Here is a 15,005-nt window from a genome sequence, read left to right as displayed (position 1 = left end):
GCTGGCATATCCAGCTCTATCGATTTTGCTAGATCTAGATCATACGCATTAATGGTGTTTCTTCAAAAACCATTTCAGAATACTAAAAGTTTGGGAATCATTAGTATCACTGAATTCTACAGAATTATTATACTTTATTTATTCTCAAGTAATCAGTGAGAAAATTCTTAATAATGCTTTTTGCTTGCCAGTGTATTTTTATTTATTCTTTCTGGCCGAGATCAGCTAAGAAGAAAGCACACAAAAAATGGATGTTGGAATACAGGAAGACTTACTGCAATTTCACCGTATAGAATAAATCATTAATGTATTGCATTTGTTAGTGATCTTTTCCACCGACCACATTGTGCAAAGTGCTGATTCAAATGCATCAGAGTGAAAAATGATGCATCATTTTTGTATTCCAGAGATGTGCATAATAATATTCGTTCTGGTGTGCTGCAAAATGCAGTTTGTTTTCCATTCTATTTTTTTAGGGAGTAAAAAGGACCATTTTCTTCCTCAGTTAAATTGATTTTATTGATCTCCACGTACAAAGTAATGCAATTAAGTGTCTGGAATTAAATTTTCAGACCATTGACCCTACAAGTGTAACATTTTATTGAGTCAAATTGCTAAATTAAATCTCGTCATCTAAAGCACATTAAAGTGAATTAAGACAGATAGACAGTATGCGACTCATTTGTTTCTGAAACAAGTTGAGGGTCCTATACAGCTGTCAAAACTCTGTAGCGGTGGATCAGGTCAGTTGATACAGAGTGCTGCAGGGAATCCAACACTTGTTACACTGTGATTAGGCAGAACAGAGATCAGTTGCCCAAGACCCAAAGCCAATCTTGTTGTAATTCAGAAAAATTAGCAAACCTTGAAAGGTTCTTCGTTAACTCATTGGTAGCTTGTCAATGTCTTGATGTCAGTTATGTGCACACACAAATTTCACAATACCAGAAAGCGATGGGGAAGCGAGGTGTTTTTACAAAGAAAATTGCTGCTATGCAACTAGTGACAACAAAGAGCGATTTACCTTGTAGCCAGAGAAGGGAGGCTGGCACCAAGATACCTTGGTCCGCTCTGTCTTTTCCTCACTCATTGCAATGAAACAAAGGTGAACTTCTCAGCTTCAACTTACTAATGTTTACTTTTAAGATGAGGGCAATGCTGCCTATTTCACAAGGTCTTAAAGTGTGGATTAAGCCCAAAAGTGCCGTGAGCGTCTAGGGTTTGATTACTGTTTTAGGAATGACAAGTTTAAGCTGATCTTTCTCATCTCCCTGCAGCGGATTGCTTGGACCCAGCCTGCTCCAGCCATGGTGTATGCATCCACGGCGAGTGCCACTGCAACCCGGGCTGGGGTGGCAACAACTGTGAAATCCTGAAGACGATGTGCCCTGACCAGTGCTCTGGCCATGGCACCTACCTTCAAGAGAGTGGTACCTGCACCTGCGACCCCAACTGGACGGGTCCAGATTGCTCCAATGGTAAGTATTAAAAGTGCTCACATTTTGTAAAATGATGACGTCTTGAATAGCAGCCTTTTCATGACATTACTGTGTTAGGACCTGACCTGCTGAGCTGATGGAAGTCTTTGAGTTGACTTCAGCATGAACTGTGAATTGATTCAAAGGTTCAAAATAATTAATGAATTTGAAGTATTTGAAAATCAATGTATTTGTTGGTGTCTTTTAGCTACCTTCACCTGGCGACTTCAGGTGCTTCACAGGCAAGTACAGAATGTTCTTCGTACGATATATGGATCTAAGTATCATCTTACCTAATACATCTATTTAGAAACTTAAAGCTACACTAGTGAAACTAGAGACAGTCACATTTTAAAAATCTGTGCAGCTAATTGCAGGTATTTTTCTTGAAAAACAGACAGCATTCGAGTTTGAAGACAAAGGGAATGCAAGAATGAATCCTAAACAGCTTTTGAGGAAGGGCTCAGGCTGCCAAGGTGGAAGGAGTTGGTAGGAGAGAAGAAGCGGAGAGATTTCTTGAAGTCTGAAACTGAGCTTATTATAACCATAGTCTGAGCTTAGAAACAAAAGGAGAAAATGACTGGAGGTACTATCACAGAGAGCAGAATCTAAATATTTATGAAGTATGACAGCAGCCTTTTGACAAATACGAATTTTTGGTAGCCACATATCAAAAGAGAAATCATGTCTAACTGTGAGACATATATTTGTCTAAAACAGTTCATCTAACAACTCAGATGATTTTGTTAATGAAAACTGAACACATGGGCTAGCTGGGCTTATGCCAGCTTATGAATAAATATAACTTTTTCATGAGGAACCATCTTTTTAAAACAAATGTACTTCCTGACCAGGATCTGTGATACTCCATAATGGTTTATGCATACGAGAGTGGTAGGACAGAGTTCCAAACATTCAAGAAAAAGTGACAGAGAGAAGAAAATGTTGTCTTCTGTTAAATTTGTTTAGAAGAAAAAAATCTTCTCTTAACATTTCTAGCTCTAAAAATGGCTATTTGTGAGACACCCTTTCTAGTTCTCAGGCAAAACATGGATCCTCTATTTCTTGACACAGTGTCCTCTACACTATTTTTGATGATTCAGTTATGCTCCATCTTTTACTTATGTTTCAATGAATCATTGGTCATTAAAATAACATAAAATATTTCTGATCTTCTCAAATATTTCAAAGGTGTCAAACTCACAAAAGAGCTTTGTAAAAAATGCACACAGACTATTTGCTGAAGTCATGCAAAATGGCCTTCAGAGCGGTACACTAAAAAAGTAAATCTTACCCATAAACATTTTGTTAAGCTGCTACAAGAAAAAAAGAATGAGTTATTTCCATCAGAGGGGTTTATAGGTTTGAAATCAGCAGAGCTTTCCTCTATCTTCATCAGCAGTTTGTCCCTTAATTAGCCCTTCAATTCCACTTCAATTAAATTAACTCTAATTAATAAGTTCATTACAAAGATTGACGCACCTTGCTCAAAGCTAGTGTGCTAAAAGCTGATAAACACCTTCACCCTAATGAAAAATTGATTAGATTGAAGAGAAATAAACCTTTCTTTCTTGGAGCTGCGTTGACGTTTTGTGACTCTAAAGTTAATCAAACCATCTTGCATCTCTTAATCAAAAATTTAATTCAAAGTAGATACAAAATGCCGTATAGGAAAAAAAAAGGGAGGGGGAAATTACAGCTGTCTTTTCTCCATAAAGGTTTTGGGCTGTTTCTTCTGGGAAATATCACAGCTCCTTGATCCCGTGTTTAATGTTCCACAGCACTTTGAGACAGAGGGTTATACTCTGTGGGGGAAGAAAAACACTGTTGAGTGGGAAACTGGAAACCTTTCTTGTGCTGAATGCTTCTTGCTTTTGCTGTTGAAAATAATTTCGGTCTTTTACTACTAAACAGTTTGTTGTCTTTCACAAGAAAACAAAAAATAAATACAGTACTTCTATGAACGAGTACGTGGTTACAGCCAGCTGTATACCACAGAACTAAAGAAGTCCCTCAGGCTGTATTGTATCTCCTCTTGTTTTTCTGTTGTCTGCTTAGCAGAAGTAAAGTTTGCTGGAGTCTGACTAAATGAACCAAAACTGTAAATGCAAAATCTGGCAGTCTAAATTATCATCTTGTATTAGCTGAGACTTAACATGCGTTGTTTGGCCTCTGACTACCTTTGGCTGTTAACGTATTTTTCAATTATTCTATCAGTTACAAGATCCTGTTACTATATGTAAATGACAAGTTAAATTGCTGTATGTTGATTTATTTTTTTTAACAATCTATTATTTAAACCAGACTGTTCATAGCTGTCACTGATCCAAATTTACTGAAAGTAAAAGAGAATCATCTTTTATATTTAACAGATGTGTCAGTATGTCAGCATAGTACTAATTTGTCTCACTAAGGCTGATACTTTATAATGAAAAAATGTGTCAGAAATGGCACATTTTTACTTTGAAAGAAAACAGGGAGCAGGGTAGGGAGGGGAAACCTTGCTAAAATGAACGTTCATTAATACTAGATTTTCAGTCACAGCACACAATGACCTAGGTATATGGTACATATAGTCACTAGGAATACGCTGTAACTTCTAGTAGGTCTAAGTTCATATAATCTAATTTACAAAAGGTTACTGTTAAGACATATGTAATCACAAAAAATATGACTGAAAATTACCCAGAGCTAACAGAAGAGCTGTGGACACTTAAGCACTGGTAAGTCTGCTGGGTAACTAAGTGAGCATTAGCATAGAGACAAAACTCTGTGCTCCGTATTCTGTTGGGTCCTACCTGAAAATGCCTTTCACAGTAAATTTCTTTGATTTAATTTTCAAAAGATTTTGCCTTTCTTATTCTTCACATGTTGAATTAAAATGTAGCACTGCTAATTAATGCATACCCTCTCTCTCCCATGTGCACTCTCTGCCTCCTTTTCTCCCCCTCTCTCCTCTCGAATCCAGAAATCTGTTCGGTGGACTGCGGCACACATGGTGTGTGCATGGGTGGCACGTGTCGCTGCGAGGAAGGCTGGACGGGCACAGCCTGCAACCAGAGAGCCTGCCATCCCCGCTGCGCGGAGCATGGCACCTGTAAAGACGGGAAGTGTGAATGTAGCCAGGGATGGAACGGAGAGCACTGTACCATTGGTAGGCAGGCTATGCTTTACCCTGTCTTCACTGCAAAATTCAAACAGCCGGCGCTGCTGGCCGCATCTGCATAGAAAGTATATTATTTTGAAGGTTGTTTCTTCAAACAGAATATTTGCATGTGTGAGTCTGTGTAAAGGAGCTGATATTTTAAGAAAGGAAATGGTTATATAATAGCTCATCAGGTCTTCATACCCAGTTTGCCATGAAAAGGAGGTGGAAGAATTTCCTTTTCAATCTTTTCCCTTTAACTGCCTTTTGCTGAGGGGGAGGCTACTTTCATTTTAAACTGTAAATATATTATTTGATTTGTGCTTTTCTATTTTTATGTGATAGCTTTATGTCTTTTGGAAATGAAGCTTCCTACTGTTTTTCTTTTTTTTTTTTCTTTTATGGAGAAGAAGCTCTAAAAAGTGACTTGCCTACACAAAAATGTCACTTCCACCTTGTAGTAATTGTGATCTAGCTGCCCAAAATTATCTTCTTGTCAACATAATGCTTTATTTTAGAATTATATCAAATTTCTTACATGTAAATAATGTAACAGCAGTTTAATACAGCTGATTGAAAAGAAGCCATCCTTATTACAGCTTCTATGTTTCTGTAATCAAGTTAGTAATCTAGCGCCTGGAAGCCTTTGGAAATTACTGTGCCTTTATCAGTGGAGCTTTTCTTACTCAGTTATTTACAGTTCGTGTGTTCCATATACAGCGAGATATCACTCTCTACTGCACAGGGCTTGATGGTGAGCTAGCATGAGAAATTACACATGTAAATAAGGGGACTAAGAAAAAGTGGAGAAGGAGTTGCCAAAATAGTTATCATTTTTGTATTGATTTTGTATAGCTGTAGTGCTAAGAAGTTCCCTTCCATACTAATCCAACTTCGTGTGAGACACTTCAGGTCTGTAACAGATGAGGAGGGTCCTATCCAAACAATTTTCATCTCAGTATAACCACACAGAGAAACTATTGCGTGACAACAGGTAGGAAGCACAGACAGAGGAACGGGCAATGGTCTAACTGTAAGAGATGACTAGCTTGTACTTAGGTGTGTGGGGAGCATTGCAGAAAGCTCAGCAAAGGCTGTGACAGGAGTAACAACATGGCTCTGCAGGTATTTATGGGGCACATCTCCCAAGTGTGAGAAGCGTCATAGCTAAGCACTTAGAGGTGGGTTGAACAGACAATGAAAGAGGTAGCCACAGGTCAGACAAAGGCAAAAGTAACATTGAGTGATGGGGAAATTATGGATAATCCGAATAGTCCAAAAAATCCCAAGAAGTAAAAAAAAACCCCACAGTTTTATGTTTGGGGAAATGGAGGAGAGTCAGTTAAAAGAGGTGATGTAGCCAAAGCAACAGGATAGGACAGTAAGTCTAATAGCAGTAGAGCTGAATGATGTGAATATAGCATGATTTGCTTTTGCCACAAGCCAAAAAGGTGCTGGAGAGTTTTAACTTTTGTGGATGCTTTGGAAGGGCTGTAACTCCGAATGTGTTAGCACAGCTAAGCCATCACTGGGGCATGAGTATCTCGAAAATGGTAAAACCCAAGATGCATTCCTGGGTAGCTTACAGCCCTGAGTGAGAGGCAGGGTGGTGGTGCTGCGCTTGGTGACCACAGGAGACAGTGGTATGAGCTTTGAGGGCAGGGAAAATGAGGGCCTGTTACAGCTGTATTAACTGATGTACTGTATTAACTGATTAACATCACTGCACCAGGAGGATGAGGCAGGGTTTTATTTTGTAGAAGGGAGTCAAGTGTGAAGTACTGAGACTGATTTGTGAATTATTTTTTACAGAAATCATGATTTTTTTTGTCGTTTACTAATGAGATTGCTCAGACATATGAGGGAGAGGGAACCAAGGTGCATCTGCAGAATCCCAGGGAGAATTGGTAGGGTTAACATTTTTGAGGAGCTTCCAGAAAACCTGCTGACAAAGAGAGTAGAGAGGTGGGGAGAGAACTGCTTTCTGAACAATAAAGTACATCTTTGAAAGTAAGATAAAGCCTTTCCCTTGACCGCTTTAACTTGCCAACGAGCAATTACTCAGCAGATCGCTCTGCTGTTGGTCTCACTGACCTTGGCAGCATTTCAAGGGTTGTAGTTATACACGGATGAACTGCTCTTGAACAATTTTTCCAACATACTAAGCACAAACAAGTTTTTCCTCAGCACTGGGTGAGCAGGTCCGTCTTCCCACCTGTTTATTCTTTAAATGGGTGTTTACTTTGTGGCTGTTGCAGTAAAGATAGTTTGATTTGTTTATATTGCCCTTACAGCCTCCAAGACAAGTAATGAGGTACAGGCTCTAGCCTGCTGTTATATTTATTTTTCTTGGAGCTGTTTTCTTCAAGAGCCCAGTGTTCTGGAGAAACCAGGTCATTTTATTGCTCATTTCCAAGAGTATTTCCACTTACTGGAGTAAAAATTGCTGCTTCCTCAGCTTGGTAAATGAAGAGTCAATTTGCCTTTCTCTCACCTGCCCTAGAGTAGGTTGTAGCTCTTTCTGAGCAATACATTTCAAAACACAGGGGACATCAGAATGTTTCTCCATGAAAACCATTTTTTTTATTGTCACCCTCTATTTGTAACCCAGGCATTTTTATGCTACTTACAATTCTCAACTTGGTAGCAGAATATTAACGTAACTTGTGTTGTGCGTATGAAAGGCTCCCACTCTGCCTTTATATGTCTAAAAATAAACAATTGCATCGTTCTTAGTTCTAAAAGTCATTAACCATTTAGCTGCAGTAGTGTGAAGCACTGTAGAAATGCAGATATATTTGTTTGATGCAGCTATTAGCTGGAAGTCACATGAAGTGCAGTGGCCTAAATTTACAACTTCTTTGGGAAAGGAATATTCCAAAGGAGTTGTAAATTTTAAGGGCAATGCATTTATTCACTTTTTGGGAAAGGAAAAGCCCACCAGCTCTCTACCTGCATGCACAAAATGGAGTAGATATGTATGTATTAATCACAGAGGTGCTAACTGGAATGTGTACTGAATCATCTAAGTCATTTGATCAAAGAGATTATGTCATTTTTGTGAAGGGTGAATGCTGTTTAAAATGGTAAAAATGTTTTGCACCTCAACTAATGATTTTTATGTATTTCTAAATGCTGACTATCTGTCCAGTCTCATTTTCAGTTAGCCCACTGTTTGTATTGTTAGTTGACGTGTTAAAGGGTAGAAAGAAGGAAAAAACAAACCTATCTCCTTAATTAAAACAAGGTACTCCTTAGTTTTATTCCTCTCTAATATCTTTTAAACTCTAGATTGCTTCTTGAGTTATGCTGATTTTTATGTATGCCTCAAGATATTCAAATGGAAATTTGGCCAAAGGAAATTCTAATTGCTCTAAACTTCCAGAGACCATTTGTTTATTCTTTAGGACATTGGGAAGCAAGATCATAGACAATTGCAAATGTTTGCTTTTTTGTTCAGATAAAATTTAGACATCTGCTTCTTAGCATACCTTTCTTAATCATCAGCTTAACAAAGCCCTAAGGCTGTGGATCACAAGACAAATTGGGAAATAATATACATATATATTTTATATACATTTGATTCATGAGAGAGAACAGAATAGATCAAATAAAGCAGATTTTTCTTCTTTTTTGAAGCAATGTGTGTAGTAAGGTGGGCAAGATTGTTTTGACTAATGCGCTAAACCTGATGTGTGTTGCTGATATCCACTGTCCTGTTGTGCATCCCTGGCACAGGGTAGCTCTGACTTCAATACCGCACCCGATACGGGCCACACTTGTGAGTCATTGCCTTGGCTCTGAACACATACTTCCAAAGATTTACGTCAAAGATGTTCAGCAGATAATGAAGCGCTCAGTGTTGTGGTGAAATGAATCTAATGACAATTAACAAAATTCAAGATTTATTGCTATTGTTTAGCATCTTACAGGGCTGAACTAAACACTGGCAATACATGTTCCAAATACTAAGCAATTTAAGGCATCTAAATTGCTTACTGTCTTTTCCCTCCTGGAACGGAAATATTTTACCATTTCCGGTATCCATGTGAGAACAGGTTAAATCAACAATTTACTGCAAAGCTATGGAAAATGACCTGTCAATGGTGTATTTGGTCTGGGAATGACACTCATGAGTCTGAGGTGAACGTCCATATATTACTTTGTGAAGCTCAACCTGCATCTCAATGTGATACAAGACGGCACATGCACAGCTGGTGCCCAGGTGATAGCCTGGATGAAAATTTGCTCTGTAATTAAGTTTTCATAACATGGTTGTGCTAAAATATGTTTTTGTTTCCTTTCTGTCCTGGCTTGCAGTGAGTTCAGTGACCCTCTCCTGTCTGAGTAGTTGTTTTGTGAGATTGGAACAGATATTATTTCAGAAAGTCTATTATTTTTTTTGTGATATAACTGGCATGTACCATGTGTAAATTAAGTAACTGTCATAGGAAGCCCATAAATATGAATACTTTTCCAGCTGCTTTTCCACTAAACTCTGTTAGCTGAATGAAATTAGTAAATAATTATGTTGGTGGGGAATCTGCTATATCTATGTGCTGTGTAACATCTCGGTTTTACAATGCAGCTTAATTTTTTCTAAAGACCAAATTAGTTTTAGAATAATCTAAATTGCAAATTTGCCAATTTGCATTAAAACTATGCCTTCTTGTTTAGATTTGTCAACACCTCTTTTTTAAAAAGTCTTTAACATTAAGCATGGGTGGGTAAGACCATCTGTTTATGGAGCTTGCCTGCAGCTCCATTACTTAACACATGAGACAGGTTACAGCTGTTTAATTGTTATCGTGTTGAACGATTATCTTTCAGTCCAAAATTAATATTTATATATGTATGCATGGAAAGCATGTCGTTAAACATAAGTGATCTAAATGTGGATTAATGTCATTAAGCATTCATATTAATCCCTCAGGAGGGCTGAAGTTAGCATCATGGTATTCATGCTACTTTTGAGTGCTGTGTGAGGCTACTTTACCTGGTAGACAGAACTGAAATTGAAATCCAATGGTGGTCCGCTGTAGAGGTGTAGAGCTAGTAATATGTTTTTATTCCAGTGAGAACTGGTTTACCTTCTAAGAATTTCCCCTAAAATTTACTTGAGAAAAAAATAACAAGGGACAACAAAGTATTTATTTTAACCTTTTTCTTTGCATGAAACAACATTAACATGTCATTAAAACCAATCAAACCCAAAATAAATTTTCTTCAGCAGGAGAGTTCTAGTTTCAGCTATTTTAGCTAGAAAAACAGGAAAGTCATCTGGTTTAGATTTTCAGAATTATGAAAAAATTAAATAACATCTAGAGGACAATCCCAGAAGTGCATTTCCATTAGTACAGACTCTGTCCTGGTTGCTGGTTAAAATGGTTTTCTGACCAGGGACAAACATGAAGGCATTTGTGGGCTGGTTTTCTACGTGCCCATGAGCAGTGTAAGCTCAGAAGTATGCTAGTGTTGAGGAATGCTAAGTTATATGGTCTGCACCTGCTCTCTTCAACACGTGTTTAGCTTAGGGCTCCTTATATTACAGATTTCAAATATGACTACAGGGAAATGACACTTTATCTCTTTATAAGATCAGAGAGCAAGTCAAGACAAATGTATTCCTCCTGTTAATTAAAGGAAGTGCTTATAGAAAACTTGATATGGCGATATATCATTATACTATGTATTTTTGAAGTATGGGCTTAACAAAGTAAGTCATGGACCAATTTGAGGGCTTGATTATCTTCTCCACATTTGCAGGTTAGAGGGGGAGCAACATGGATAACTGGTATTATGATGACCACCATCATTTTAGTACTGATGCCAGGCATGGTTTACTTTTCTCCAAAGTTTAAATTACTGAGAATATTCACATTTCGTAGTATTTTAATGTGTCAGATATTTAATGTAACTTAATGCATACCTGCCAAGAATTCCTCATAAATTTTAAGATTCTTCTGAGATTTTAGAATTTCGATCAGAAGGAAATTTTTGTCTGTCAAATTAGAACAATTACTGCTGCATTAATATGTTCTGTAATTACCAAAATTCCTAAATTTATGTTTTTCCTTAGTTTTGAGTTCATGGAATGATACCTCAGTACAAACTTCATCTTAAAAGTAAGATTGTATCTGAATGAAGGTATGACCTTTGACATTCAAACACTTTATTCTCAGATAAAAGTAACCAAAGATTGAAAACTGATTACATCAAATATCCGTTAGTTCACCACAATATTGTGAGTGAAATCTTACTTTCAAAACACCTGACTACATTGGAGTCAGGCTTTCACCACAATATTTATACCTGTACCCTCAATGCAGAATCTTCACGGAAAAGAGAAGGTTACTTTCTTGGCACCCAGAGGACTGACAACCACAGTTTAACAAGATTTCATTAAATGTAGTACAATTATGGTTTTGATCTTTCCTGTGCCTGAAGAGCATGTTATCAGTTTGCCAGGCCAAGCCCTGAATATGCAAAATACTTGTACGTTTGGTAACTATGAATATATTCAATTACCAGGTAAATTTCAGATAGTGTGTGCATATCTGAAGCTGTGAAAAAAAGTGAATTATTGGTCAGGCCTTAACACATTTCAAGACCAAGTATCTCAAATACAAGTTATCTGTTAGCATACTTTAAACTGCTAATTGGTTGATTTGCATTTAAATGAGGACCACATGTGAAGTTCAAGTTAGGCACATTTTCAGAAAACAGCAGAATCCTCTGAGATGTGAAGTATTTTAAAGCATGTTGCAAAGCTTACTTGAGCTGAAGTGGGCAGAAAGTAAGAGCTTTTGTACATTTTATAGTTGCATGCTGCTCAGACACATTCTGAAAGTACTTCCAGTCAGGAAGAAAGATGGAAACAATAATTCTTCCCGTCCCGTTCCATCCCGTAATACATTTTCCAGCCAAATTTATCTTTCATGAAGGTCTTAATGTAAGCGTCAGGTTTTACCTGCATCTGTCTGAGGCAGTTTGTCGGAGGTCTCAAACAGGTATTTGAACTTTTTCAGCCTGTACGTGTGAGACAGTTTTAAATCCTTAATGGCATATACCCTTTCTTCTAAATCCTTTTCCAGCTGAATAGGTGTTAAATAGGAAACAACACTGCTCGTGAACATAGCAACAGCTCCAAACTTATGTCTATTATATTCTTAAAAGCAACTGAAGCTTTTATTCTTAGATACATGTGGCTTTCCAGTAATAATGATGAAAAATCTTACTTTATAGTAAAATTGGGATGGACTCCAGAACAAAAAATTTAAAGGGTAGTGGGCTTATGTGCCCTTGTACATAAAAACCCATGGTTTGGTTGCTGCAAAGAACGGTTGCGGTTTTGGCAAGGGATAAATTGCAGTGAATTCAGGTCTCTCTGCAGAAACGTATGCAGCAGATCTCTCTGCTGCAGGTCTGCGTAGACGTTGGAGAAGAGTGCAGAAATGATGAAGAAGGTATGATTTCAGGGTGAGGATTATATTTTGGCCTATGCAGGAAGGAAAACAAAGAAAACTGCCTGAAACTATTATTCCATCCATGTGTTCTCCTTTACAAGAAGGGCAAGATGGGACTTCAGGAGTAAAAAAGTATCAAAAGGAAAGAGTGTGTGTAATCCTCCTCTATTGGCAGCAATGCTCTGAACATATGGTGTGTCTAAGACAAGGTTCGTATAAACTCAGAGAAAGGATGACGACCATGAGCTGCTTATAGTGGAAGAATATGTGCTTTCAGTACTGTTCAGTGATGAACAGAGAGAATTACATTTGCAAATGATACCAAAGCCCGCTGCCGCCAGGAGGACAAGACAAGAATTTAAAATTACTTTAACAAATAGCACAGGCTATGCAGAAAAATAAGGTGCAATTCAACAAATGCTGGGTCTGTGCTTAAGTAAGAATAATCAACTGCACAAATTCAAGTTAAGAAGCAGCTCGACAGGCAGAAGAGACTCAGAACAGGCTGTAGTGGATGATGAATTTGACATGAGTGAACCACCCTGAAGACAGGCTAGAACAGCGGCTTTAAAATTTTATGAATTCTAGACTCCTGTAAGTTTTTTGGTAGAGGTATGGAGCTCCTCAGAAATTGCATATGGATGCATGGCTTATTTTTGTCACTCTTTGAGAGTAAAAGCAATTGCTTAAAGGAATCAATACACTATTCTCTAAGTCTGCTGTGGGTAGGATAAGAAATATTAGGTTTAAATATCACAAGGGATATTTGGTTTTTTACATTCAAAAGATGTTTTAATTGTCAGAATAGTTAAACTTTGGCTGGGTGAAAATGAGAAGAACTTAAGGGTGATCTGATAGCCAGGAAAGGAGAAGTAAACCACCGCGGACTGAGTCTTGAATAGGTTAGAGGGGTCAGGCATCTGACCATCATCTTTTTTTTCTCCTTTTTATTTTAGAGGGAGAGGCTGTAACGCAGTAAGGAAGGGAGAAAGCTGATAGTATTAGTGGAGAGGAGGCAGGGGTTCAGCTCATGCTTTCAAGGTGGAGGAAGCAAAATACCTTAAAGTAGTTTTTAATTTAGGCAGACCTTGATTGACATGGCTTTAGTCACATTCTTCTGTATTTTTAGTTCACATCTGGTGGTGCTATGAGGTGAAATTCTGCTCCTACAGCAAAGTAACTCATGACTCCAGTGGAGCTGTTGTGAATTGATGCTCTAATGGGACTACATATACACTACAAAAAATATATGGCATGTTGCAGTCTAGTGTACAGGTTACAAAGATTATGATGGGTGAAGATGTCTAGTGGAGGATAATACTGTAAACTAATAGAAATGTAAATTTGCTATTCAGTATTTAGAAGCATGTCACCGTTACAATCCTTTATGACAGAATAATCAGAATAAAGCAGTGTTATAAGTACCAATTAAGGAACATCAAATCAATGGGTATGTGACTCATGCTGATTTGAACAAGAGCTGATTGGGATAAATGGATTTAATATGTACTTCTATTCTGTGGCTATTCTGTCATACCTGGAGGAAGTAGCATATGAATAATCTAAGGAAGACACTGACTTGCATCTCTGATAGGAGACTAATGGGAGACATTAAATTAAAAAAAAAAAAGTCTGGGTTCTGACTGGTTATGAAATATGCCGTGTTAAATGTGAATTCGCCTGACTTATCAATTCTTTGTAAAATACATTTATCTGCCACATATTTATATAAATATCCACACACATTGATAACACCATTTATATTTTACGTTTTATGAATTTTGAATGCCACTTACGTCTTCTTGGATTTTGGCTATCCTAGAAAATGTACAAATTTTGTATCTTCTTTTTTGTTTTCCTTCATTCCATCTGGACCTATATGAAGTCCCTCTACTCCTGGAAAGAATAGCAAGATTTTCAATTTCACAGTCTTAAACTCTGCAAGAAAACCCTTGTAGGTATATTGTCTGGTCTATAATCAGACTTTCTAAGGACTTAACATAACCCACATGTGCCAGATGTATAAATATCTTGCCAAGGAGCACCTGCTGAGATGCTCCATCCTACTGAAGTGCTCCAAATCCCACCTAGAATTCTCTGTGCAGAGGGGAAAGGGCTTGTACTTTGTACTTCCACACAGAGCTGGGTTCATTCCTGTTTCAGTTGCAGTGCCATAAAGATAAGGAAGGCAGCATGGCTAGTTAATTGTCATTGCAAAGTTATACTATTTTTGGTTATTGTTTTCTGCTTTTTTGATTCTTCTAGGATGCTACATGTTAATCAAAATAGTTTCTAACATTGTCCTTAATGTCAACTGATCATCGGTAAAAGGATGCTGGAAGGTAGAACTTGTTTTCTGAGCATTATGGTCTGGAACGGACTTCTTATAAGACTACTGGATATAAAAAGTCTTAAAGAGCATTTTCTTAATCCTTTTTTTTAAATGCAGATTGGATTTCTGAAAGGAAATAGCATGTAGGGGCCTGGGATTGCAGGGACTATTTTCAGTTGCCTAGGAGGTTTTTTTATGTTCTGTTTTGTTACCTATCCCTACATTTGTAGAGGCATTTATTGTTTCACTGGTGGACAGATGCATTCCCCAGACAGACCTAATTGCTTCCATTTTATGAAATACAGCTTGATTTTTCCTCCACGCATACTACACCGTGTTCTAAGAGCAGCTGTGTAGGAGCAAGGGGAATTATATTGGATGAGTAAGAGAAGAATTTGATCCACCCTGAAATGCAGCTGTATCACTTTTCTTTTTGTTTGTGGTTATTGTGAAAAGCTACTTAGTTTGTTGCTGCTGTTCTAAATGTTCTGTAATTGATGTTTTCATCTTCTTACTTTGTCTCCTTTTAACCTTACCATTATAGGAAAAAAAAACCCAACAACAACTGTGCAGTGGACACCTGA

At 37.6% G+C, this 15,005-nt stretch overlaps 1 protein-coding gene across 20 annotated transcripts in view; it reads left to right on the top strand.

Annotated features, from left to right (window-relative positions):
- The window catches only part of TENM3 (teneurin transmembrane protein 3), a 623,972-nt gene that overhangs the window by 540,610 nt on the left and 68,357 nt on the right, over positions 1-15,005 (top strand). For all 20 annotated transcript variants that reach the window (XM_087735943.1, XM_087735954.1, XM_087735953.1 and 17 more), the window contains 2 exons: positions 1,278-1,478; positions 4,447-4,632. In XM_087735943.1, coding sequence (XP_087592069.1) covers positions 1,278-1,478; positions 4,447-4,632 — 387 coding nt within the window. The remainder of the gene's footprint in view (positions 1-1,277; positions 1,479-4,446; positions 4,633-15,005) is intronic.

Source organism: Nipponia nippon, unplaced genomic scaffold, assembly GCF_047370975.1.
Source record: "Nipponia nippon isolate SJK-2023a ecotype South Korea unplaced genomic scaffold, ASM4737097v1 scaffold_6, whole genome shotgun sequence".
Taxonomy (NCBI): Eukaryota; Metazoa; Chordata; class Aves; order Pelecaniformes; family Threskiornithidae; genus Nipponia; species Nipponia nippon.
This window is presented reverse-complemented; position numbering and strand designations above follow the sequence as displayed.